This window comes from Dipodomys spectabilis, unplaced genomic scaffold (genome assembly GCF_019054845.1).
Source record: "Dipodomys spectabilis isolate Male_0828 unplaced genomic scaffold, ASM1905484v1 ptg000145l, whole genome shotgun sequence".
Classification (NCBI taxonomy): domain Eukaryota; kingdom Metazoa; phylum Chordata; class Mammalia; order Rodentia; family Heteromyidae; genus Dipodomys; species Dipodomys spectabilis.
The window spans coordinates 25050974-25075060 of record NW_024870822.1 but is presented as its reverse complement, the minus strand read 5'-3'; the positions used below and the strand labels follow the sequence as shown (position 1 = coordinate 25075060).

The window sequence follows — 24087 nt, the reverse complement described above, 5'->3', positions numbered from 1 at the left end:
CCTATGTACGGCAGGAACTGCGAAAGGCAAGAAGGAGCTGAAGCTGTAGGGCTGTGGACCAACCACACTGTTTGTGTGTGACCAGCTATGCAACTTCACACTGGATCCTCGCCTTGTGGGTGCTGCAGTTTCCTGGGCTGGAAAAAGAGGCGTGATAATAGCGCCCACCTCCTAGGGTGGTTGGGAGGGGGTAGATGAGTTCCAATAGATGGTTAAACAATATAGAGTCCAAATGGCTTGGTGGTGGTTGTGTTTGGTAGTGTATGAGCCAGACGTGGCTAGGGGAGGAAGCCGGGAGAGTCTGGTCCAGTGGTGGAGATCTTGGCAGCAGGGCATCTTCACAGGAGACTATTTATTCTCTGGGAAGTAAGGCTAGGATGTTAAATGCTCTTAACTTTGTAAGGGCTGGAGGGGGGGGGGCAGAGGGACATCCCCCCCCCAATGTGACCCTCCCCCTGCCTGCCAAACACCTCCAGGACTAAAAAGCTGTGGGTGAGGAGGGGGGCTCCGTGCTAGGCCCGGCTTGGTTCCTCAACCCTCTGCGGGGACGGATGGATTTCCAGATCAATCCCCCGCTTCACAGAGGAAGAAGAAACTGAGGCTCCGAGGCCTGCGGAGGATCCGGGGAGGGGAAGGGCTGGGCGCGCGCGCGCGCGTCGCGGGGCCCGCGGAGGGGGCCCGAAGGTGGGGTCTCTCGGCCGAGGCGGGGCCGGGGAGGCGGGACTGCCACGCAGCGCAGCGCCGCGCCAAGGCCCTGGGCGCAGAGCGGGCGGCCTAGCCCGGGCGGGGCGGGGCGGGGCGGGGCGGGGTGGTGCGGTGCCGGGCGGGCGGCGGACCTGCTCCACGCGCGCTCCCGCCCGCGGCGGCCCCGCGCGCGCTCCGGCTGCTTCGCCCACCACCGCACCGCGCAGCGCCACCGCACCGCACCGCATCGCGCCGGCAGCCGCTCGCGGAACCCGCGCGGCCGGGGCCCTGGCGTGCAGCGCGGGCCTCGGTGGGGCCCAGCGCCCCTGCCCGGGAGGATGTGGCCCGGGGCGGCCCGGGAGCTGAGTAGGGCCCCCGCGCCGCCAGCCCCTCCGGGCCCCGACCTCCGCCGGAGCCGCAGCCGCCCCGCCCCCGAGAGACATGACTTCCAAGCCGCATTCCGACTGGATTCCCTACAGGTACGCCGGGCGCCGGCCCCCACCCCCTCTCCAACTCGGGGGGGGGGGGTGCAGAAGGCGGGGGGGGGGGGAGGCACTGCACCCTCCAACCATGAGGGCGCCCATAATCCTATCGTTTCCAAGCCGAGGGCGGAGGGTGGAGGCGCTGATCTTTTTCTCCGACCCCCCAACTTTGGGGTCTGAGCCCACCTGCTCTGCTGCACACCCTTCTCGGGCCCCCACCCCCATCCCTCGCCGCCCCCCTTGTTGGTTGAATTGCTGGAAGGGGTCTCTGGGCTCGGTTGGATCCGCCAGCACCATATGGCTGCCTGGGGAAGGAGGCTGTGAATCCCCTCCTAAGGCCCAGCACCCGGGTCGGGTCACACGCCTGTACGGCTTGTGTACACACCCACCTTATCCATCCATCCATCCATCCATCCATCCATTCACCAACCCACCCATCCACCCACCCATCTATCCATCCATCCATCCATCCATCCATCCATCCATCCATCCATCCATCCATCCATCCATCGGCAAGCTTGTGCCCACAGGATTTCCTCGCATGAAATGAAAGATGCACCTCCTGGTCATTTCCCAGCCTCAAAGCATGGCTCATGAGGATAGTTACTCTGAACCGAGATCACATGGCTGCTCATTTACACGTGCACAGACCTCTACGATCACCAGTTCTTAGCACCCACAGGTGCATACCTCGTATGCACTACTCTCTCCCAAGTGTCTTTGGGAAGCTCAGTCATCTTCTCCGTTAACAAGAGTGCTCACATACACAGAAGTGCACTCACGTGCACAAAAGCACTTCAGAGCCCACGCACACTCAGGGAAGTCCACCTCTTATTCCCACACGCTGTGGCCTGACCCAAGGAAGGCCCAGGTTCTCTGCTTTGTGGGAGGAGGTTGGAGGTAGCGTGCCTAGCCTCACACAGGTGCAGACCTTTTCACCATCCACACTACTCCATCCTCTCTATTACCAGGGAAAGGAACTTATCGCCATAGCAGCACCAGATCCCTGGCTACCTATTGGCTCTGTGGTTGCCATGGGCTACGGGACTGTCTCAAGGCTTCCTAGAGAAGCATGTATGTAAAAAGAGTGCTGGGCTGCTAAGACCCACGTTTTATAGCTGACCCAGGTGCACACGTGCTGGTGGGAGGCAAGACCAGACGGTCAGGATCTTTCTAACAACATGGCCTGCTTTATGGAAGGGGCCTGACCCCATTCACTGGCTGAGTACTTCTGACAGGGCTCTTCCATGAGTGTCCAGACAGACTCTGACACAGAAACCAGCTGAAACCGCCTGAGGCTTGTTAGAAGCAGCTCTCTCTGCAAACAGTCACCTGTAATTGGCCTGAGTTTCTCTGGAAAAGCATTGTTGCCTGTAATCTCAACTCCTGTGGGAGCTTCAGAGATTTCCAGATTATTTTGCATCTCCCCACCAACACCATACACACACACACACACACACACACACACGTACACATACTCACATACTCATGTAAGTCACCCATAGGATCTCCTGAAGATGTGCACTCACACTGCAGGCTCACATGGCACTGAGGGCTGAGGCAGTGCTGACTCAAAAGAGCAACTGTCCTGAACACACATCCAGGCTGAGGGCCCAGATCGTCTCTGGAACATCCTGGTGTCTCTTGAAACAAGGGCTGAGAAACCTTCTAGAAAGTAATGAAGGGCCCCACAGAGTAACTGCTTTTCGCGGTCCAGCAGAGGTACAGGGCAGTGCCTTTGGGCTGAGTGACTTCAGTATGGAAGTACCAGCGAGGACATCCAGATGCTGGCAGGTAGCCACAGACTAAGGGGTGGTAGGGAGGCAGCACTATGACGGTGGGGGTGATGGCCTGTTTTAGGATCTGGCAACCTGGAGGCTGGGCCAGGATAGGTTATATTTCAAGGAAGCTTTTCTTAGGGAGCCAGAGCCAAAGGCCAAAGCAGCTTGAGAGAGAGACAGAGCCTTTTTAGAGAGAACATTTACCTCAGTCTGGGGAAGTGTGAAGGAGGTAGGATTGTCTCTGGGAAATGATTCTGCTCCGACAAGTGCCCTGGGTACTGGTGTTCTGCAGAGTGACTGGATGTGACCTAGCCCAGCGACTCCTCACGGTCCCTTCCACACTCAACCCAGCACACTAAATCTTGCCTCTCTGGAAGCCTGGATGTGATGAGCAGCTTGGCATCCTAGTATCCCCTCTACCCCCGCTTTCTTTCCTTATTCTCCGCACTTCCTCCATTCCCATCCCCTGCCTTCTTGTTCTGTAGCGGAGAGGATAGGTTTCCAACTGTGGGTGGGCTGCAGTCAGAAGTTGCAGAATCCCCCCCCCCAACCCTGTCCCGCTCCACGCCATCTTTCTGGGTATGTACAGAGCCTGGGAAAACATTGAACCTGGAATATTGACTTCTAGAATGGAGAGATGTGGACTAAGAAAAGGAGATTCTTACTCCCCTGCATAAACTGGGTTGCTGATTGCAGGCAAAGCCGCCAGCCTGTCTCCTCACAGAGGAAACTAGGACAGAAGACAGACAAGGTGGTTTGCTTGCATCTGGGGATGAAGGCAGCCTATGTGCACGTGCTTTGACTAGCGTGAAGTTTCCCTATGTCCCAGCATGTCAGAACTGGGATGTGGCATTTCACTTGGGGGGAGAGGAATCAGCTGACTTCTCAGGAGCTCTACCAGTGGCTTTTTCCTCCCTCTGTAATGGTTGCATCTTGCATTCCATGGACTCAGCTTGTTTTTCTTCAAAGCAGTGATAGTTGATGATTATCTTCTTATGGGTAATTTTAGCAGTGTATAATGGTCATGGATTCGCCTCATCTGGTTTAAAAGGGAAAGAGCATTTAGTTTCTAAAGTTGAACTGAATATTTTTGCCTTTTTATTTCTGCTTCTACCAGGTTCTCTGTACTTATACTCTTGAGGAGTATGTAATGCTGGACTTCAAAGCTCTTATAAGTTGGGATGGATGGAGCGCCGAGTCTCAGAAAGGCTGTGGCCATAGGTGTATTGTAGGACTGTGCTGACAGCAGTGGATGGCTGTCTGTACAGAATCCACTGCCTGTGTTTCTCTCACAGTCATAAATTCCTTGAGAGCAGAGACCTTATGTGGTTCTCAGCAAAGATGTCCACTTCTCTGAATCCGAGTGGCAACCCCGGGTAATGTTTAGGGCTTCCTCAGCCTTCCTGGCATCACATCTGTGTTCTCTGCACACTTGAAAAAAGATGTAGCCCTCTCACACCCCAGTGGGGCCTCCCAGACCCCAGTTCAGCAAAGCATGACTCTAGATCATAGGAAAAGCATCTCAGGCCAGAAGGACCCGCGCATGCCATCCAGCTGTGGGTGAGTGCTTCCTGTGGCGTTCCTGCCACCAGCTGGCCATGACGGTGGACAGTTCCTCCTTGGGAGGAACCGAAGCATGGCTCTGGGTTCCCTTCCTCTTGGTCTACCCCTTGCACAACTGCTCTCTGAGAAGCAGTGTGGTTAGTGAATGAAGGAGAGCACTCCCCAACTGTTTTGGTTGTGTTGCTAGGTTTTGCTCAAAGGTGCTCTGAATACCTCAACCCACCACTTTACCTTTGACAGTTCCTTCTAGCAACTTCCCAATTTCCTGTTTGTTTTATAAAGCGCACCAGCTGTGTTTTAGGGTGTCCATTTGCATAGCTGAGCATTAGACTAATCCTAGCATTTGCTTTAAAAAATACAAATAAAGCAAAATAGAAAAAAAAAAAAACCATGATGGTGAGGTGGTATTAATTCCAGGGCATGCTTCCCAGTTCCAAATTACCAAGATGGGGCTAGTGCCCCTCGTGGCATGAATACACCTGATATGCTTGGGCAGGACCAGCCTGTCTTGGGATGATGGAATGCCTGTGAGCAGTGTAGTCCTCTCCCCTCTGCAGCTGCCCCCAAATCCTGTCATGTTTCAGCCAGCTACTAGACAACAGGAGCCCCAGTTTTGGATTGCCCAGATCTGGAATTGCCACCAGACCCTCTGAGTGGCCTGTCCTCCATTCACAGCCAGCTTAATTTGATTCCTGGGTCCAGCAGAGGCAACAATGTCCAATGTGACTGAGTGGAAGGTGTGAGTGGAGAAAGAGGAAAGGGCAGAGCAGACAGAGAGGATACAGATGGTTGGGTCTAGCTCTTGCCCCTGGCTTCTGGTTAGCACTGGTGCTTTAGCCTAGCATGCAAGCTGGACTGGAAGAGGAGGATGGAAACAGTCTTCCTACCTACATTGGCCATGCCTGGCTTTTCCAGCCTACAGCAGAGGAGTTCCTGAGCTCTTATCCCCTGCTTGATTGTGGCTTACTCCTCAAGCACTCCAGTGCCTTGCGGGGAGATGACTAGCGAGGCGACTCTAATGAAGGAACCGCCAGGGTCAGCCGGAAGACCCATCCATCAGTGTGCTCTGTCTCCTTCCGAATCTCCTGGCGGGGCTGCAGCTGGCAGCCGGGGTTTGGCAGTGAATCCACAATTGGAGTCCGAGTCATTAAGAAACCATTAATGTCTCTTTGCATGGCTGTTGTTGAGTGCAACCTAGAACGGTGCTCATTAGAAAGCGGCAGGGCAGGGAGGTGTTGATGAGAACGAACACACAAACATACACACACACACACACACACACACACACACACACACACACACACGTGGGAATGGTGCTGCAGTGGAGATGAGGAGGCAGGGCCAGCTGGGTGGGGGTGGAGAAGGGGAGCTGGGCCCCGCTGTTCTCCCTGGAGACAGCCATCATTGTTTCCCACTGGCTGCCTTGTGCCAGGGTTTCCTCCTCTCCCCCCTCCACCCCCTCAGGGAGAGAGATGGGCTTGGCTGAAGTGTCCTTAGGAACACCCAGAATGAGCGATGTGATCATTGTCAGGTACTTGTGGGATTGTGGTCCTCCTTCATACCCTTGCAGCGCTCCTAGAAAGCAGTGCTCACCCAAGACCTGGTTTCCCCAGAGACATGTCAACTCTGGGTGCCTCCTAGATAGATTCTGCTGATGGTTACTTGCCCCTAGCTTCCATCCTTGCAATGGGTAACCTTCCCCCTTGTGTATTTGAATGTCTCCAGTGATGAGCGAGGAGGTGGGAAGCTCTCTAGGCCCTTCTGAAATGGCTAATGCTTCTGGAGTCTCAGTGTCTTGCAGTTGTATTCCTCTTCCTTGGAAGGCCTTGGTTAAAAGCTTTCCACCTGGAATCTTACCTGGTAATCAGTGCTCTTAAATCCTGTAGCCCTTGGCCATCCTTCTCCCTCAGGGAATGAAGGTGGGAACCAAGATCAAGGAAGCTCCATGCAGTGACTGGGCCTGTGGTAGGAAAACGTGTGCCCTGCATAGGACAGACAGTGTGGACATAGTTTCGGAAAACACCTTTTGTCAGCTGAGCTGCCACCACGACCCAGTGTTTGGAAGTGGCTTTACTGCTCATGTGCACCTTGCCTCTTAACTCAAAAGTGTGTGTCCCATTTTCTGAGTTTCTCTAGACACTCCTGTCAGCACCATAGGAAGCATCTTCTTTGTCCTCAGTCAACACCACTGGTGGGGATGACCCAGGGGCGGCCTCTCTCCTTGGCCACTCTCTCTGAAAGCATGTGTGACTTGTGACACCCCAGCAAGCTGTGAAATGGCCTTTCCTGCTGGTACACAGGCAGCCAGCTCTATCTTATGAACCAGTGACTAGGTCCTGGACCTTTCTTCGAGGCCCCCCACGGCAAGCCTTCCGGCCTGTGGGGGGCAGTGCCTTCTTAGCCAACTCAAGTGTTTGGAGAGATGGTTCTGTCCTCTGGTTCTGGCAGTGTCCTCAGAGAGCCCAGATGCAGCTGTGGTCTCTCAGACAGGTGGGCTGATTTAGGAAGGCTGAGGCCTAGAGGCAGGTGCTTAAGCAGTGCTCTGGCAGCTTGGGCCGTTTGGTACACAGCTCCTGATCATGGTTCAGACTCATGCACAGAGTGGCCCACAGGAAAAGGGCCACTTCAACTGCTAGTTAAAAAGATACATGGTTTGTGGCCAGAGAGGTGGTAAGTGAAGCTAGAGGTGGATGATGGGCAGTCTGTGATCTGTGGACTTCCTTCCACCCTCTGGCTGGCTCCCTTGGAGATGAGTCGTTGAAGAGCTGCATAGATCAATGGTTACTCTGGCTACAAAGGGTGTGTGTGAGAAGATGGAAGTGGCTTTACCTTGTCGGTGGAGTGCTTTGACTTGACCTTTCCCTTCCTGCACATCGTGCTTACCTTCACACAAGTGCGTCCATGTCTCACACAGTCATTTCCATGTGGATGGATCCCTTCACACACTTCCATACTACCTCACAAACCCAGTTCTTGCCCTAGTGGCTTGCCATACCTGGGGGCAACTCTAGGGTTTCCAGAGCTCAGACCTTCAGGCGCTCCCTCGACCCCATGCGGCCATCCTGGCCTTGGCTTTTATAGAATTTGGGCCTAACGTATCTTGGACTAGCAAGAAAGCTAAGTGGCTTGAGTGATAAGCTCTCTACGCATGTTCTGCCTTCCAAAGAGGCAGTGCCCGTTTAGGTGAGATATGACTAGTGGAGTTCCAAGGTCTGATGAACCCAATGGTGCCTGTGCCACATCCATGGCCAGGGAAGGGCTGGTGGTTGGTTGCTAGGCTGTGCATTCACCAGAGTGTCCAACTTACGGGCATCTCTACCCAGCTCTGGGGACTGGTTGGGTTCTTTGTCTCATTCTCCCAATGCAGAGGATGCTCCCTGTAAGCAGGGAGGGTTGTCAGTACCTCCACTCTGCCTGCCCAGAAGCCAAGCATTTAGGATGGGGAGAACGTCTCCTCCAGAGGACCCAGCCTCCTCCAGAAAGGATAGAAAGGGGAAGGGAGGGAGACGATTGGTGAGATCCCCAGATGCAGCTGGAGGTGTAGATCCCTCGGACCTGCCTTACGGAGATGCCTCTGCCTGGTTTTCTCTTGAATCCTATTGCAGCCAAGCCCTGCTTAGGCATCTGAGAGGAGGGTCTCATCCCATCCTAACTGGGACCAGGCTGGCTGAGAAGTCCTTGGGACAAGGGGTGCCTCCCAGGGTGCCAGCAATGTGCCCCAGCCCTTTCGTTTTGAACTAGTTTCTAGGTGGCAGCCTCCATCCTTCCTCCTTCCCCCATGTGGGCTCATGGAACTACCAGGAGCCACCATGGGAGTGGTGGGCTCTGGGCCAGATCCTGGCAGATCCCGGGCAGCTCTGAATCCCTTTCTCTCCTCTGCAGTGTCTTAGATGATGAGGGCAGCAACCTGAGGCAGCAGAAGCTTGACCGGCAGGTGAGTGGAGCTGGTGGAAGGGAACAGGCTGGGCTGGGTCTCTGAGGGCAGAGGGGCTTTGTCCCACGAGATCCGCCTTCCCTGCCGGGTCGCTTATATGATGGTGCTCAGCACTAACCCAGTACATAATGCCTTTCCAAGGCAAGCAGCCAGAGCTGCTGCTCCTGCAGGACTGGGCTCTGTGCTGTGAGCCTGCCAAGGTAGCCACTTGGGCTGGATTCTGCCGCCCTTTCCTGGACCCCCAACTCTGAGAGGAGGCCCAGAGGGCACTTGGGAACCCAGCCCCACTCTGGTAGCAGTGATGGGTGAGCTCCCCCCATCCCCAGTGCCTACCCTGTGCCTCTGTAGCGGGCACTGCTGGAACAGAAGCAGAAGAAGAAGCGCCAGGAGCCCCTGATGGTGCAGGCCAACGCAGATGGGCGGCCCCGGAGTCGGCGGGCCCGGCAGTCCGAGGAGCAAGCCCCCTTGGTGGAGTCCTACCTCAGCAGCAGCGGCAGCACCAGCTATCAAGGTACACCAGCCCTCCCTCTAGGGACAGACTGGAAGACACTGCTGTCTGTCACTGCTCCATACCCCAGCACCACTTTGGAGAGGCCTGTCAGTTTGTCCAGGCAGTCTGAGTACGGCTCCCAGCCCAGCTGCACAGCAGAGAGTGCAGCAGCTTACAAGATACCAAGATCTTATCTTTAAAAGACTCCCAAGTGAACTCAAGCTGTGTCCTCCTGAGTCAGGTGTGGGGACCAGAAGGCTACACCTTTATGGATCCAGAGATCAGTTTCTGATGTGGAACATTTTATTCACTGCCTCATTTAGGAGGCAGCTCTTGAAAGTAGAACAGTGCCTGCTCCCCACCCATTCTCTTCTCAGAAGAAGCCATTTCTCAGCATCCTGCCCCGTACAAGCTAGGACCTCCCGAGACAACATCTCTTTCCTTCTCCCAGAGCTCTCTCCACCCTCACTCCTCCTGGCTTCTCACTTACAGATTTCTGCCCCTGCTCAAGACTTCTGTAGAGCTTCAACAACCTCACCTCAGGCCCCCCACTCCCATCTATACACACTCAGGAAATGCTGCAGCTCATCTGGGACAGGGGGTCACTCCTTTATCTCCCAGACACCCCCTCATCGTTATTACCCCAAGCCAAAGAATGGGGGAGACACAGACAGACACAGCCACCACTGCCCCCTGCTGGGCTAGTGCTAGCCATGCAGGTGTTTACTGGATCATGTATGATGTATAGTACCAACTGTAACAAGGCTACAAGCCTCTGGCTTTGCAGGGAGCAAGAACATGAGCAACTATAGTACTCCCCTCCCCAGGGGGCTACTTTCACACCTGGAACTTCCAGCCACATGGAACTGCCGCTAGTTTGCTCACCTCAGAAAACTAATTGCTCGCCTCCCTGCCCCTCGGTGCCTCAGATTCTTCTCTGACTTCTGCTAACACAGACTTCACACACACACACACACACGTCTCATTGGCCTGCTGCCTATGCTGTGACATGACATACTCAGTCACCTCTGTGTGCATGTAGATTCTTGAGGAAAGTCTTTGTTTACAATAATGAAGATTGCTTTTAGGCATTTACCAGGACTAAGCTAGGTGTTATACTGCATTTTGACTTGATCTTCACTATCCCCCATGTTTGGGCAACTTGTCTATAGTGCATGGCTAGGGAGCAGTAGGGCTAGACTTTGATCCAGGCTTGTCAGACTCCAAATGGTCTTTCTACAAAATTGTGTTGCCTCCTCAAAGAGAAGCTCCTTCATAATTCCTTTCTGTGTTCAGCATCCTGGGTCAGACCAAGTATGTCTCTACCCCACTTCAGAGGCTCTGCAGGAGAGAATGGGGGCCTCAGCCCATCTGCCTTAAGAAAAGCTGCTACACACAGCCTCTTTCTCTACTTCTATGTGGCAGTCATACCTAGGATGGCTGTGGCACCTTGCAGGGAGGGCAGCCACTAACTGGGGTCCTATGGAGCTTAGCCACAGAGAGTGCAGCAGCTTAGTCCCAGCTCTGTCAAGCCTGACACCTGAACCATGGAAGCTGCATATGAGGTGAGAGTCTCCACTCAGATGTGAGGAACCTGCCTTAAGAAGTCACTGATGTGCAGATTTGGCAGATGTTTCTGTGGACCAAGGCCGCAGGAAGGCTGGAGTAAGAGAGGCAACACCTCCAGGGACATGTGTCACTGGAGTCAGGAGACAGTTTCTGTCTTGCTATTACCAATTACCTGCTCACTTCGTTGACAGTGAGAGCAAGGCACTTATCCTTTCCTGGTCTATTTTCTCCACTATAAAATGCGGGGGGGGGGGGGGGTAGGCAGTGAATTTGTCTTAGGACTTCAAAAACAAGAACTGTAGTGTGTTCTAGCATCCAAACTCAGCCAATTACTGTTCCCTGCAGGCTTCAGACCAGGTAGGGCCTCCAGGGGCCTTCTGCCTGGGAACTGGTCATCTGTCAGGTACATGCTACTTCTGTGCAGCCCAGTCTCTGTCCAGCTCTAAGTAGTGGACAAAGCCTTGGGGAGGCTGCAGCACACCTGGCCATCGGTCCTGGAAATTGGTGTTTCAGAGACCATCTCTCCCCTCTCATTCTTTGGCTGCTTCCTGCCTTGCCCTGCCCTGCCCTCTGCTGGTTCTTGGTGGTAAATGCAGGGGGTTCATTTCAAGGAAAACAAGCAAGTTTGACCTGTATCAGAACTAGCAGTTCATCCCAGTGAAAATTCTTGGTCTACTGGCTGTAATTATTCATGCACATTCCATTCACTTCTTTCATATCTATTGAGGACCTTCTTTGCATTAGGCTCTGGATGAAGACTATGGGTCCTGGGTGAGCACACACAGGTAAAGGTCTTTGCTTTATAGACCTTATGGTCTATGTTAAACAGATGGTCATAGCTACACTTTGTGGAATGAAGCCAAGCTCTGGGGAGGGGGTGACAGGAGTTGGGGACGGCTTCCTTGAGCTGGAATTTAATCAGACAGGGAGAGCAATGCAGTGGGAACAGCAAGTGTTGGTGAAGGAGAATGTGGTTCGTGCAAGACACTGAGCAAGCCTAGAGTGCCTGGGGGTGGAGTGGGTAGTTGGACCAAGGGGAAGAGAGATGGAGAAGTCAGCCATGCAGGAGAATGTTGGTCTCAATCTTAAGAGCAATCTGACACTGTTCATGTATTTTGAGTAGCTTAGGGTCTTGGTATGTGGAGGCCGTGGAGGCACTGGCTGTAACCTCTCTGAAGCCTTCCTGTTGGTGTGTAGCTTCTCACACCAAGCTGCACTTCCTGTGGGTGCTCCCTCTGCTTTCACCTGGGGTCTTGGAGGGCTCCCCTGGAGCGCTGTCCCTGGTTATGGTCTCTTCCAGAAGATGGCCTTTGTGTCCTCCTCCTCCATCTTCCATGGCCTGATGTTGGGTCACACGTGAGGTCTGAGAGAAAGTGGAGTATGACTCCAAGCAGTTCTCACAGACATCGCCCTGACCCTGCCAGGCCTCAGAACAGTTTGCTGACCCAGGACTTTGGTTGTTCTGCCTTGTCCCTGATCATAGCTTTGGCCTGCCCTGGATCTTGGCATGGAGATGAATGGGCCTAGCTCTGCAGGCACCAAAGTGATGTGGGGTAGGGGGTGGGAGGTGCTGGGCTGGATCTGTGATTGAGTGGAGGCTGTTTCTCTATGTCTTGGGTTTTTCTCTGAGCAGTTCAAGAGGCCGACTCACTTGCCAGTGTGCAGCTGGGAGCCACCCACCCACCAGCACCAGCCTCAGCCAAGAGAACCAAGGCAGCAACTGCATCAGGGGGCCAGGGTGGGGCCTCTAGGAAAGAGAAGAAGGGGAAGCACAAAGGTTAGTGTGCTTTCTCCACGGATCTGCCCCTCCTTCCGCTGTGGGCTTGGGGGAGGCAAGGGACCAACAGTCTCAGTCAATGCCTAGACTCAAGGTGCCTATTCAGAGTACCTGAGCTGGCTGTGGGTGAGGGCATGCCTGCTACACTGTCAGAAGTCCACCCTAGCCATGGCCCAGATCACCCCTTCCTCCTACCCTACCTTGGCCTGAGCTATTTCCATCCTAGCCTCTGGCCATTACACCTTCTCCAGGCCTGTGCAGCATTCCCCATCCATGCTTCTTTCTAGTATGGGCTTCTCTCACTCCAGGGCCACAACCAGACCATTCCTGCTCCTCTCTTTCTAGGGATCAAGGAAAGCAATGATGGTGGTCCCTACCCATGTTCAGTGTCCTGGCTAGATTCTGCTTCCTCAACCCCTGTCCATAGGCAGTGGTTTTTCAGGCCACCATCATTGTAGGACAGTGGTGTATCAGGGTTCACTGCAACACTGAGCATAGCTCAGCCAGGCAGAGGAACTACCACTTAGTTGAGCTGGACCTTGCTTTTGTTATGAACCTGTGGCCACTTGGGCTGGAAAGCTAACATAGGCTTGGAGATCCTCTGCCTGGAAGGCAAATGTTTGCCCAGCAAAGCCTTTTATCAGAGGGCCCTGTGTTTTAAATGTGTGTGAGTACTTTGTATGTCTGTATGTGAGAGAAAGATAAACACCAGCCTCTGATACCTTGTCACTGGCCATGTCCATGAATGGTTGTTGGCCTCAACTGTGGTCTGAATTGATCCTTGTTCTCCATCTTGTTTTCTCCACCACGTAGCTGGTTTTATAGTGACTGCTGCCTATCTTAAGGATGTGAGGTATTTGAAACCATCTCTTGGCAATTTATCTTGGAAGACCAGATGAAGCCCACATTTTTTCACAGCTTACCAATCACTAGCAGGCGGACAGCAGTCATTTTTAAAAATCAGTTTTATGAATCAGTTTTGCAGAGGGTCTCTGATCCCTTACCCCCTTCATGGATGTCTGGGAGTCCAGGCCCTCCTCTCCCTCTGGATGTAACTCAGGAGTGTCTGGCCTGCAGGCACCAGCGGGCCAGCAACACTGGCAGAAGACAAGTCTGAGGCCCAAGGCCCAGTGCAGATCCTGACTGTGGGCCAGTCAGACCACGCCCAGGACGCGGGGGAGACAGCAGCCGGTGGGGGCCCACGGCCCAGCGGGCAGGACCTCCGTGCCAAGATGCAGAGGAAGGGTGAGCCCCATGGGGGCCCAGCTGGGACCGAAGCTCAGTCCCAGATTCTCAGTTGCACCCTTCTCCAGGAGCATGGCTGTCCTGTGTCTGGTCTAGCCTCTCCCAGGCAGTGGGGGAGGGGCACACTTGGAGAGAAGCTTTAGGGCAGGAACTTCTGTTAAGGCCAAGTAAGGGAAAGAAGCATGACCTGGAATAACCAACCTGTCTTCTCCCAGGAGGCCCATGTTTAGGGAAAATATTTTCTTTTGCCTCTTAGAAAAAGCTCCTTTGGAAAGGAGGTACCCATGTGTCCACTGTGCTAGCAGTGAGCAGGGCCAGGATGCTGAGGTGCTAGGACTGGCCACCCTAAAAATCTGCTGCCCGGCACTTGCCCAACATGAGCCCTCAGGAGCCGGTTACAAGGTAGCAGAGGAAAGAAGTCTAGCAGAACCACATACATTGAGATGAACTGACTGAAGGATAGCTTACTGAGAAAGGGCTATCGAGACAATTTGGGAATAGGTGGCATTTCAGATGGGGGAAGACAGCTGACACCGAGGCTTTGGGCTGACAGGGAAGGAAGAGTCAGAGTGCCCTGCACATTGCTGAGTGAGCTGAAGCCTTTTCCCTGGCAGTGTCCATGGTCTATGCCAGCCAAGGCCTTGAGGAAGTTAAAGTCATGGTCAGAAATGGAGGATCCCTGTTGGCAGGTTCAGCTCAGTACAGGCCTGGTAACCCAAGACAGGAGAGGGGCAGATACAGGGACTGAGCTGAAACTGGGTGGTGGGAATACGTCCTTAGGATGGGGACTACTCCCATCGCCTGTGCTCATGAGAGAACACGTGTCCTTGTGTATGTCTGGAGGTGTGGGAGTATGTGAGCAGAGCCCGTGTGTGCATCTGGCTGGGTGAGAATGTCAGTGTCAGAACATGTGTCTTTGTGTGTGACCATCTATATGCTGGAGATAGATTCCTCATGTCAAGCCTTCCTGTTCCTCTGCTCTCCCCAGGCATCTCCAGTAGCATGAGCTTTGATGAAGAGGAGGAGGATGAGGATGAGAATAGCTCGAGTTCTTCCCAGCTGAACAGCAACACCCGCCCTAGCTCTGCCACTAGCAGGAAGTCTGTCAGGGTGAGTGAGGGGCTTTCCTCCATGCAGGAGGCTAGAGACTGTTCAGGACTGCCCATCCAAAGGTGGAGGACTAAGCATGGCAACTTGATAGGGAGCTGGCTCTCAAGGGCCGCGGTCAGACACAGGTGTCTGGGCTCTTCTGCCCTTCCACCTTGCCCCCTAATCTTTTCAGCAGGGCTGGGGGCCTGAGTTAGGCAGGACTCCTGAGGGTTGTATCTCTATCTCCACAGGGATCCTGCACCACTGCCCACCATCACATCATGAGACAGATTTGGATCCCAGCACCAGATTGGGTTGCTTAGGGTCTCTGGGGCTCAAACTCCCAATTCTCCATCCCCACAGGAGGCAGCCTCAGCCCCCAGCCCAACAGCTCCAGAGCCACTGGCCGACGTGGAGGTCCAGGATCTTGAAGAGTTTGGACTGAGGCCAGCGCCCCAGGGCATCACCATCAAATGCCGCATCACTCGAGACAAAAAGGGGATGGACCGGGGCATGTACCCTACTTACTTCCTGCACCTGGATCGAGAGGATGGGAAGAAGGTGAGGCGCTTTTGAGCATGCATTTTCATCTAGGCAGGCTTGAGGGCCTGGTGATGACAATGTGGAGTCTCAGTCCAGCAGTGACTTCTCAGCTCTGCGGAGGGACTGAAGCCTCTGCGCCTGCTCTGCAGAATGGTGTTTACTTGTGCATGTGCACTCAGATGCAGTGGGGACATGAAGCCAGGGGGTCAGCTTGTGTTTGTGGTTCCCTTGAGTGTGTGTGTACCAGAGGCTGGGTCTTGAACATGCTCCTTTCCCACTACCCAAGGTGTTCCTCCTGGCGGGAAGGAAGAGAAAGAAGAGTAAAACTTCCAATTACCTCATCTCCGTGGACCCAACAGACTTGTCTCGAGGAGGGGACAGCTACATCGGGAAATTGAGGTACCTGCCCTCCCCATGATGTCTGTAGAGAACATCTCAGCCCTGAAGATCTAGGCCAGGGTTGAACGGAGGACGTTTGTCAGAAGCCCTCCACCCAGAAGCCCCGTCTGTGTACCCCGGGAGGGCCAGCCGCATGTAGATTTAGGTGCTCCCAGGCAGGCAGGTACCAGCCCAACCTGAGACAATAATCTCAGGATGTCAGTGATGATGCAGGCCACCATGGAAGAGCTGCCTAGGCTTTACAGTCATAGCCAAAGGTGCAGGGCAATCTCTCAGGCCATGAGAGGTAGGCAAGTACCAGATTTTAGGAGCTTTAGTGAAGAGTTCGAGTAAGTAGCTAAAGGTAGAGATGGGGCTGGATGGGACAGAGGCAATCACCCATTCTTGTGGGGTGCCAACTTCCTTACTGTACCTCTGCTCCCCCAGAGAAACCTATGGAATTCCAGGTACTCCCTGTATTTCCTTCATTGAAATGCGATGTTCTCTGAGTCTACTGAGAGGAAGTTCAGGCCTCTGCTTAGGAAATACCTTTAAAGATGTGTACCCTAAACACTATGTCCCTCCACCCCTCCAGGTCTGGCCCTAGCCTAATCCAGTGTAATTTCCAGGGTCCTTGTGAGGCATACTAAAAGCTATTCCATGTCTTGAAGCCTATATTGATTATGGCCTATATTGATTATGCCTTTATTTCAGGTCCAACCTGATGGGCACCAAGTTCACAGTTTATGACAATGGAGTCAACCCTCAGAAGGCATCATCCTCTACTTTGGAAAGTGGAACCTTGCGCCAGGAGCTGGCAGCTGTATGCTATGTGAGTCCTGGGTTCCAAGATCTCTGAGGTAGACATGAAAGTAGAATGTGATGCCTGATCTGGGGGCCACCCCATCTATCTTGGTGAACAGTCAGGCTGTGTAGAGTGTTTCTGCCAAGAGGGGCTCAGATCACAGCAGGGGAGCTCTAGAGACCACTGCTGGCTCTTTGCAGTCTAGCCTGGAGTCTCCCAGACAGGAGGCAGGCAATGGAGATTCTTATCTGGGTTTCTCTTGTATCACTCTGAAATACAGGGCTTGAATGGGTCACATGCTCTCTTTATTATCATCCTACTGAATGTTCAACCTACAGGGTATTCTGTTTTCTTTCTAGACAGCCAACTGAAGCTCAGAGGTGTTCACTTGCTAAAAATATGTCAACCAAAGTGGAATATAAAAACCTCTCTCTCTCAAGCTCATCTTTTTCAGTTTTGAAAATGAAAAAAAAATAACAAAAAATATGCCAGGTGCTGGTGGCTCATGCCTATCTATAATCCTAGCTAATCAGGAGTCTGAGATTTAAGGATCTTGTTTCAAAGGCAAATCCAAGAAACTCTTATTTCTAGCTAGCAAAACACCAGAGGTGATGTGGCTCAAGTGGTAGAGCACCAGCCTTGAGAAAAAAAAAAAAAAAGCCTGAAGTCCTTAGCTTAGACCTTAGAACCACACACAAATTGAATGAATGACAAACAAACATGTTCTATCAATCTGTGCAGAGGCACTTTCTGGAGGGTGCTGGGAATCGTTATTTTTGTAATCCCATGGTGCCACCTGCTGGTCAGATTGGAGAGGCAGCCTAAGTCTTCAAGTACTTGGTGAGCCCTGTTTGAGGCACAGAGGATATGGTAGTAATACTCATGGTATTAAACCCTAGCGGAAGAGGCAAACCTAAAAACAAAGCAAGGGAAATAAACATTTTTCTTCTCAATGTAAAGAATTAAAAATCAAGTAAAGAAGATAGATCATGACCGGTCAAGATGTGTGTACACTTTTAGAAAGGATGCATGGAAGGAGTAAAAGCCAGCATTCTACATCCAGGGATACAGCCAGGCAAAGGTCATGAATGCCTGGCATAAAGAAGGAATAGCAAGGAGGTCTGAGTGAGAGTAAAGAATCATGTAAGACATTGCTAGTAGAGTAAGGGTCTCAACTGAGTGAAAACAATCGCTAAACAGGACCACTCACTATGTGTTAAGAACACAGTGTAGGAGGTGCAGGAGAGGGGCAGAAACAAGGAGTCTGGTCAACGGCTATACAGTGACCTCATTAGGAGATGATGCTGGTGGACAGTAGGGGAAATCTGGGTGTAATTGAAAATAGAGGGCACAGAAATTGTGCTCTGGAAATTGGTATGAGCAAAAGAGTCCAGTATAGTAACTCCAGTCTTCCTGAGCAAATGGAAGTAGCTGCCACTAATTCAAGTTAGAAGAGGAGCTCATTTTGATGGTGTAAGAAATGCTTATTAGACTTTCAAATACAGGCAGTGTAAGACAAGCTCTTTGAAATTAAAAAACAGCTGGTGGCCAGGGCTGAGTTCTCTTTCTCTTTCCCAGGAGACAAATGTCTTAGGCTTCAAGGGGCCTCGGAAGATGAGTGTTATTGTGCCAGGCATGAATATGGTTCACGAAAGAGTCTCTATCCGTCCCCGCAATGTGAGTCTTTACCCCACCCTGCCCATTCCCTCTCTTCCCAGCCTCTGCATGAACTCCTCAGGGCATGACTCTAGCTGAAGTGTGAATGGGTTGGGGATTCACACTCCTGAGATCTAGTAGTTCCAGAGATCTAGAGTGATCCAAGAAGCCATTCCTGGGAAAGAGCTCTCTTTGGGGTTGTCATACCAAAGCTTGGGCCTGCCTCAGGTGAAGCTTTCCTCCAGGAGCACGAGACACTGCTAGCACGCTGGCAGAATAAGAACACAGAGACTATCATTGAGCTGCAAAACAAGACACCAGTCTGGAATGACGACACACAGTCCTATGTACTCAACTTCCATGGGCGTGTCACCCAGGCCTCTGTGAAGAACTTCCAGATCATCCATGGCAATGACCGTGAGTGTTTCCGCCCTCCTTGTCCTTAGAGTACCCACGGCCCTTAGTCGAGGTTGCAGCTCACCTAACCCAGTCCATAGCCAGTGCGCAAGTATGTAGGCTTTATGGTCTGTATTAGACATGATCTTTCTAATCATAATGACTGGAAAGTCTTAGAAGAGCCTTTTTAGAACCCTGGCCTTAGATTCTGTGTGTTCAGCAAAGTACTGGGCATGAAAACACTACTTAAATGGACTTTCTCCCCCCACCCCGCAATTTCCTGCTGTTTGTATGTATCTTTCCCTCTCCTGTGATTCCTGATGCTTCTTTTCTACTCATTTGTTTTATCTCCTTTGGGATTTTTTTGGCATCTCTGCTTCTCATTTTTTACTTCCCTCTGTGGCTTCTTTCTGTCTTTCCTATCTCCACCATCTCTGCTCTTTTTGCTTCTGTGTCCATGCTCGTGCCGGGCCCCAGCGGACTACATCGTCATGCAGTTTGGCCGGGTAGCAGAGGATGTGTTCACCATGGATTACAACTACCCGCTGTGTGCACTGCAGGCCTTTGCCATTGCTCTGTCCAGCTTCGACAGCAAGCTGGCTTGTGAGTAAGAGGCTGCCTCGTGCTCTCTGGGGTTGCCCAGCCTGAAGTGGAGCTTGCCTGCCTGCCTGCCTGCCTGCGGAGACAGCCCTGCCTACCCTCTGTTCACAGGCCTTCTGCCAGATGAAGCTTGGGTCCTTGGCAGGGAGCGGCCTAACCAACCAGGAACTGGCTCCTCTGCCTCTACTGCTGGGGCAAGGGAGTAGCAAGTGGGTATTAAGAGATGAGAATAATTCTTTCTGTGCCCCAAGATCAACACACACCTCCATTTTTGGGTTAGTACCCTGCTGCAGTCATGTTTGCAATGCTGGGTTCCTCTTCAATGGGAAGGCCAGGAGAAGTATATAGGGAAAGGAAGCACAAACAGGGCTTGTGGCCCTGCCATCTTCCAGGCCTGGAGTCAGATGACAACAGGTGCCCCAAAAGGTAGGGGTATAGATTGTGTGTATAGGGCACAGAAACTTCATGTAGCAAAGCACTTAGTGGCCAAGCCTGACCACTCCAACTTCAAAAGGCCCCATTCAGGCCTGATAGAAATTAAGGGTGGGAAGGGAGAGGTAAGTGACAGGAAGTGAGTTGCCAGGATTGCAGGGCTATCTGGGGCTGTGGAATCGGCTGGTGGCTTAGTATTCTAGCTCATTTGTCTTGCCAGGTTTGCTCTGTGCTTGCAGAAGCCAATGGGAATCCAGGTCTCAGGGCCAAATGTCTTAGTGGATAGGGAGGGTGCCCAAAAGGCTCCCTGAAGCAGGGCTTTCTTGGTAACCCTGCCATTGGGCCCAGGAGCTGTTGGCTGAGCAACCCCACAACAACCCCTGAGAACCACAGACGGGTTACAAGTCACCAGTTCTTGCTGGCAACACACCATTCTCAAGCCATGGCATGTTCCAGGAAGAATGTCCTCTCTGAGGAAACCTAGCTTTCACTGCTGTCAGGAAAGCCATGGTGGTGAGGGCTACTGTGTGTGGTTCCTCGTAGGAGGCAATGGAACAGGGTGAGAAGAAAGACTTTTAGGACGAGATCAGAGGTGGTAGGGCCCTTACTACTTTTGGTGAACCACACTGAGAAAATGGGACTTGCGATGGGGTACCTAGCTGCTTAATGGGAGAGCCCAGAATCTTAAACCCCTTCATTTTTCTTATTCCCTCTGTCCCCCAAAGAGCTAGTATCTCCAGCTCTCTCACCTACTGGAGTCCAGTCTGCATGCTCCATCCCCTTCCTGATTCCAGAAACTTAGGAAAGCAGAGTTGAAAGCTAAGTTGAGAGACCATTTCAGTAGGGAATCAGGCAGTTCCCTGTTGGAAGCTGTTTTCTGCACTTCAGTTTGATTAGGACTGGCCTGTGCCTGGCCCCTCTATGAGGATTGTAGGGCCACTGCACAGGCAGGACAGGTAGTCTGAGTGTCCCAGGCTGGATCTGCTCCCTCCACTGCCACTGCCACATCTCTGGATGGCACCATTCACCTTGCGGGCTTGGGAACACCAAACTCTTGCCTATTTGTCATTTGCCCTGGCAGAGGCTTCTTGCCCAGGTGGAAGTTAGAAAACAGAGGGAAGCAAACAGTAAACGGACTTTGCTTTACAGTAGATATACTTACAAAGATTAATAAGAATTTTTTAAAAAATCAAAGTTATAGATGGTAGGGAGGCTCTATAGGATACAGTGAAGAAGTTATTTTGGCTTACGTGGAAGTAGTTTGCACTCAATTTTTTTGTAACCCAGATTTTCTTATGTGGAATGCTAGAAGCAAGGCACACCTGCTCTAGCAGAATCCGACCACACCTGGGCTATATATTTCTGTGAGAAGTCTCTCCAGCAAGCCAGAATTTGTTAACATGGTCTACTTTCTAGAGATACTAGGACTTTCTGTGCTGGAACCAATGTATTTTCTGGTGAAAGACTGGTACCACCTTCTTTCTGTAGTCCTACTGTAGCCCTTCTTGATTTTTCAGGAAAACAATACATGTTGACATTAGAGATGATGGGAACTAAACAATCTCTAAAGTCTGGTCAGGTGGTTCTTGGACCTACAATTTTAAGGTAGAACAAACTGATTCTGGATTCTAGCAACAGGGGTAGTAGAGTGAAAAAAATCAGAAGCACAATGGAAAACTCTTGGCCTCTGCTCTCTGCTTTAGCACAAAAAGGAGGGTGCTGGATATTACAGTAGATTAGGAAACAGCATAAACTTTATTGCCTGGGAAAGGGTAACCTCAGCACAAAATCCACTGTTGGACACTGAATGACATGCAAGAGCAATTGAATCACCTGCTTAAGACTCCACTCCTGGTGGAGTCTTGCTCTGTGGCCACAAGCCCATGGGCTTACAAAGCCATCAGGGCCCTGGGGAACCACCTGAATTTAGTCTCTCCCACAGTAAGTTTTTATCCTTCGCACCTCTGCCCAGATGGTTTTGGACTGGGTAGTGAATTGGTAATGGTATGAGCGGTTCCTAAGCGTGCTGGGCAGCTTGAACCTAAGGAAGCTCCTCTGTAACTGCTTCTGGCTCTGCACCCCCAAATTCCATACTCTGCCCCAAAATGGTTCCTCTGCAGAACGGTGAGAGTCAATTTCCCAACTCCTCTCAAAAGTCTAGCTTTTCTTTCCTTCTGGCTCTAAGGTGCTCTGTGTCCATCTGTGTGTGTCTGTCTGCGTGTCTATGTGTATGTGGGGAAAAGGGCAATCTGCAAACAATCAACAAGTTCCTTAAGATCATATTTGTAAGGATGTGTAGGAAAGATTAAGGAGGCAGTTACAATCACCTGTGAATTCTGTCCCTTCATTTCATGCTCCTTGAACAGAAGTCAACCTGGAGAATTACCAGCTCTTTTTCCTGAGGTTCTGAGTAGGAAGAGAGTGTCCAAGAAAGTTAAAAGTCTTTCAGTTCCAACTTGGCATCACCTGAAAAAACTGGTTTGTCATCCTTTCAGATGAATCTGAATATATTTTAATGATGGTGCCTTAAAAAACACACTTGTTCAGGGAAAGCTGGTTAATATTCAGACCCATGATAAGCACAGGTGTTGGGAGCCAGGGAGTGTGATAATGACAGACTAGAAGACTCTTGGAGTCTATGTCCTTCAGTGATAAGCAGGATAACAAGATTGCATAGGAAAAGTTTCCTTCATCCTAGAAATAGGAGTCACCTCTCTACATAAACTTACTATTTATTTAGAGGTGTTTCTAAATTTAATTATGGGTGATTTCAAAGCAAAAGATCATGCTTTGCTCAGATGGGGGTCAGCAGTGCAGGGAGGTGCTGGGAAAAGCCATGCCTGGCTGGGCTATGCAAGCACAAAATCCACATCCTAGGTGGGCTTCCTGGCTTTCCTTTATGGCCCTAACCTTAGCCTTCCCTTCTCTGTAACTCCCTGCCCATGTGCCAAGTGGCCATCAGAGCACACTTTTCCATAAGTGAATGAGAGCTTTCTTGTGGTGTCTAGCACTGTGATTGGGGCCCGATTGCCCTGCCTGTAGAACTCTTACAACTCCAGGAACAGGCCAAGGGATGAATTTATGGCCACACATCCTTCTATACCTCACCTCCAGTTTTCATTTTTCTGTTAAGGGAAGAAGATAAGTATTAGGACAGGTTTGGTTCTTTAAATTCTCTAATCAAGTGGAAAGACAAAGAGGTCTTCTACAGACTACTATTTTACTTAGTATCTATGTGATTTTTTTGAGTAAACAACATGATCTATTTCCTTAGCTACAAAATGAAGATACTAGGCTGTCAACACTTGCTGTAGGATTTGGGGTGAATAAAGGATAGTCTTTGCTTCCATCACTACCTTTTCTAGCTCATCACTGTGCCTTCTTTCTTTCCTAAGAAAGACATCACACCCCTCTCTCTATTCTGTCTCTCCCTTCCCTTATTAAGGTCCAGGCAGAGCTGAAGATGAGGCTGAGGTCTAGAGTTTTCTAGAGAGCAACTTAGGATAGTTTTGAAGGGAAAGGCCAATTCTGGCCCCTTTGATCCTTGGTGATGGAGGAGACTTGGTTAGGATGGGTAACATCTGTCTTGGTGGAAACGTATATTTAGCCAGGTTTCACAATGCCTAGAATGTGTATGTCTATTTGCACAAGATTGTCTTTTCCTATTTTGGAGTGGTCAGACATTTTATTTTTGTTCAAAATTATCTGGAGTTTTAGACAAACTTGCAAAACTGTGCTTTTATTAAGTGACTTTTTGAATAAACTTTTTGGTATTCTGAAGTAAATGTATTTATTTATTGGTATGTGCAATGAAACACTTGGTATTTTCCCATATGACATTATGTATGTTGTAGAATTTAGTGTTTGTCTAAGTACAGACATATACCAACAAATTAAATTTGAATCATTTCAACACTACTGTGTCTTTTATTCACACCAGAAGAGAAACATCTCTAAAATTTATCTTTTGAACAGGATCTTACTACGTCACCCAACCTGTCTCTAACTCAATCTTTCTGTCTCATTTTCCCAAATGCTGGCATTATAGGCATAGCCTCTCACCTAAAAATTCTTGTAATACCACTCACTCTTAGGAGCTGAGTGGCAGTGTGAAAAAGGGCATTGCTTGCTTAAAACTAGCAGCACATAACACTTTAGTCCATTATCTGTGCCATTTATGTTTAAGGATCATGAAAGGTGGGGAAAAGTGGGAAAATAGTGAAGTTAGCAAATACTAAGTTAAGTATCCTCTTCAAAGTCATCTGAAGGAATTGGTTGGTGTTCCCAACTATGCCTTTTGGCCCTGGCCCTCAACAACATCATAGGGTTATAAAGTTAAAAAGGCCCAACTGGCAAACATTACAGTAAGACCCAGCCACTTGATTCCTGGTCTTGCTCACCCTTCCTCTCCCTGTTTGTTTTTTTTCTACCTTGTGGCAGATCTGAAGCCAAGAAGACAGGAACTAACTATAGTATAGTTAGAAACATACTTGAAAGCTTGCCCAGAGACTAACAAATGACCCTGGGCCATTTTTGACCACAAGGGTAGACTTAAAAGGTATCAGATATGACCAATGCCAGGGCTGGAAAACAGAGTGATGATTCAACTGTTAAGCATCATGCTTAGCATACTTGAAGCACTTCAAAAACAGTATTTCACTTA

At 50.9% G+C, this 24087-nt stretch overlaps 1 protein-coding gene across 1 annotated transcript; it reads left to right on the top strand.

The window, feature by feature from the left end:
* The first annotated feature begins 918 nt into the window (after nucleotides 1-918).
* Tub (TUB bipartite transcription factor) lies at nucleotides 919-19805 on the top strand. The gene is made up of 12 exons (XM_042691789.1): nucleotides 919-1163; nucleotides 8393-8444; nucleotides 8793-8955; nucleotides 12137-12280; nucleotides 13358-13525; nucleotides 14514-14635; nucleotides 14978-15175; nucleotides 15444-15556; nucleotides 16250-16367; nucleotides 17919-18017; nucleotides 18242-18413; nucleotides 18870-19805. Exons 1-12 carry the CDS (start codon nucleotides 1126-1128, stop codon nucleotides 19001-19003), a joined length of 1521 nt encoding a protein of 506 aa, XP_042547723.1. The 5' UTR covers nucleotides 919-1125; the 3' UTR covers nucleotides 19004-19805.
* The last annotated feature ends 4282 nt before the right edge of the window (nucleotides 19806-24087 follow it).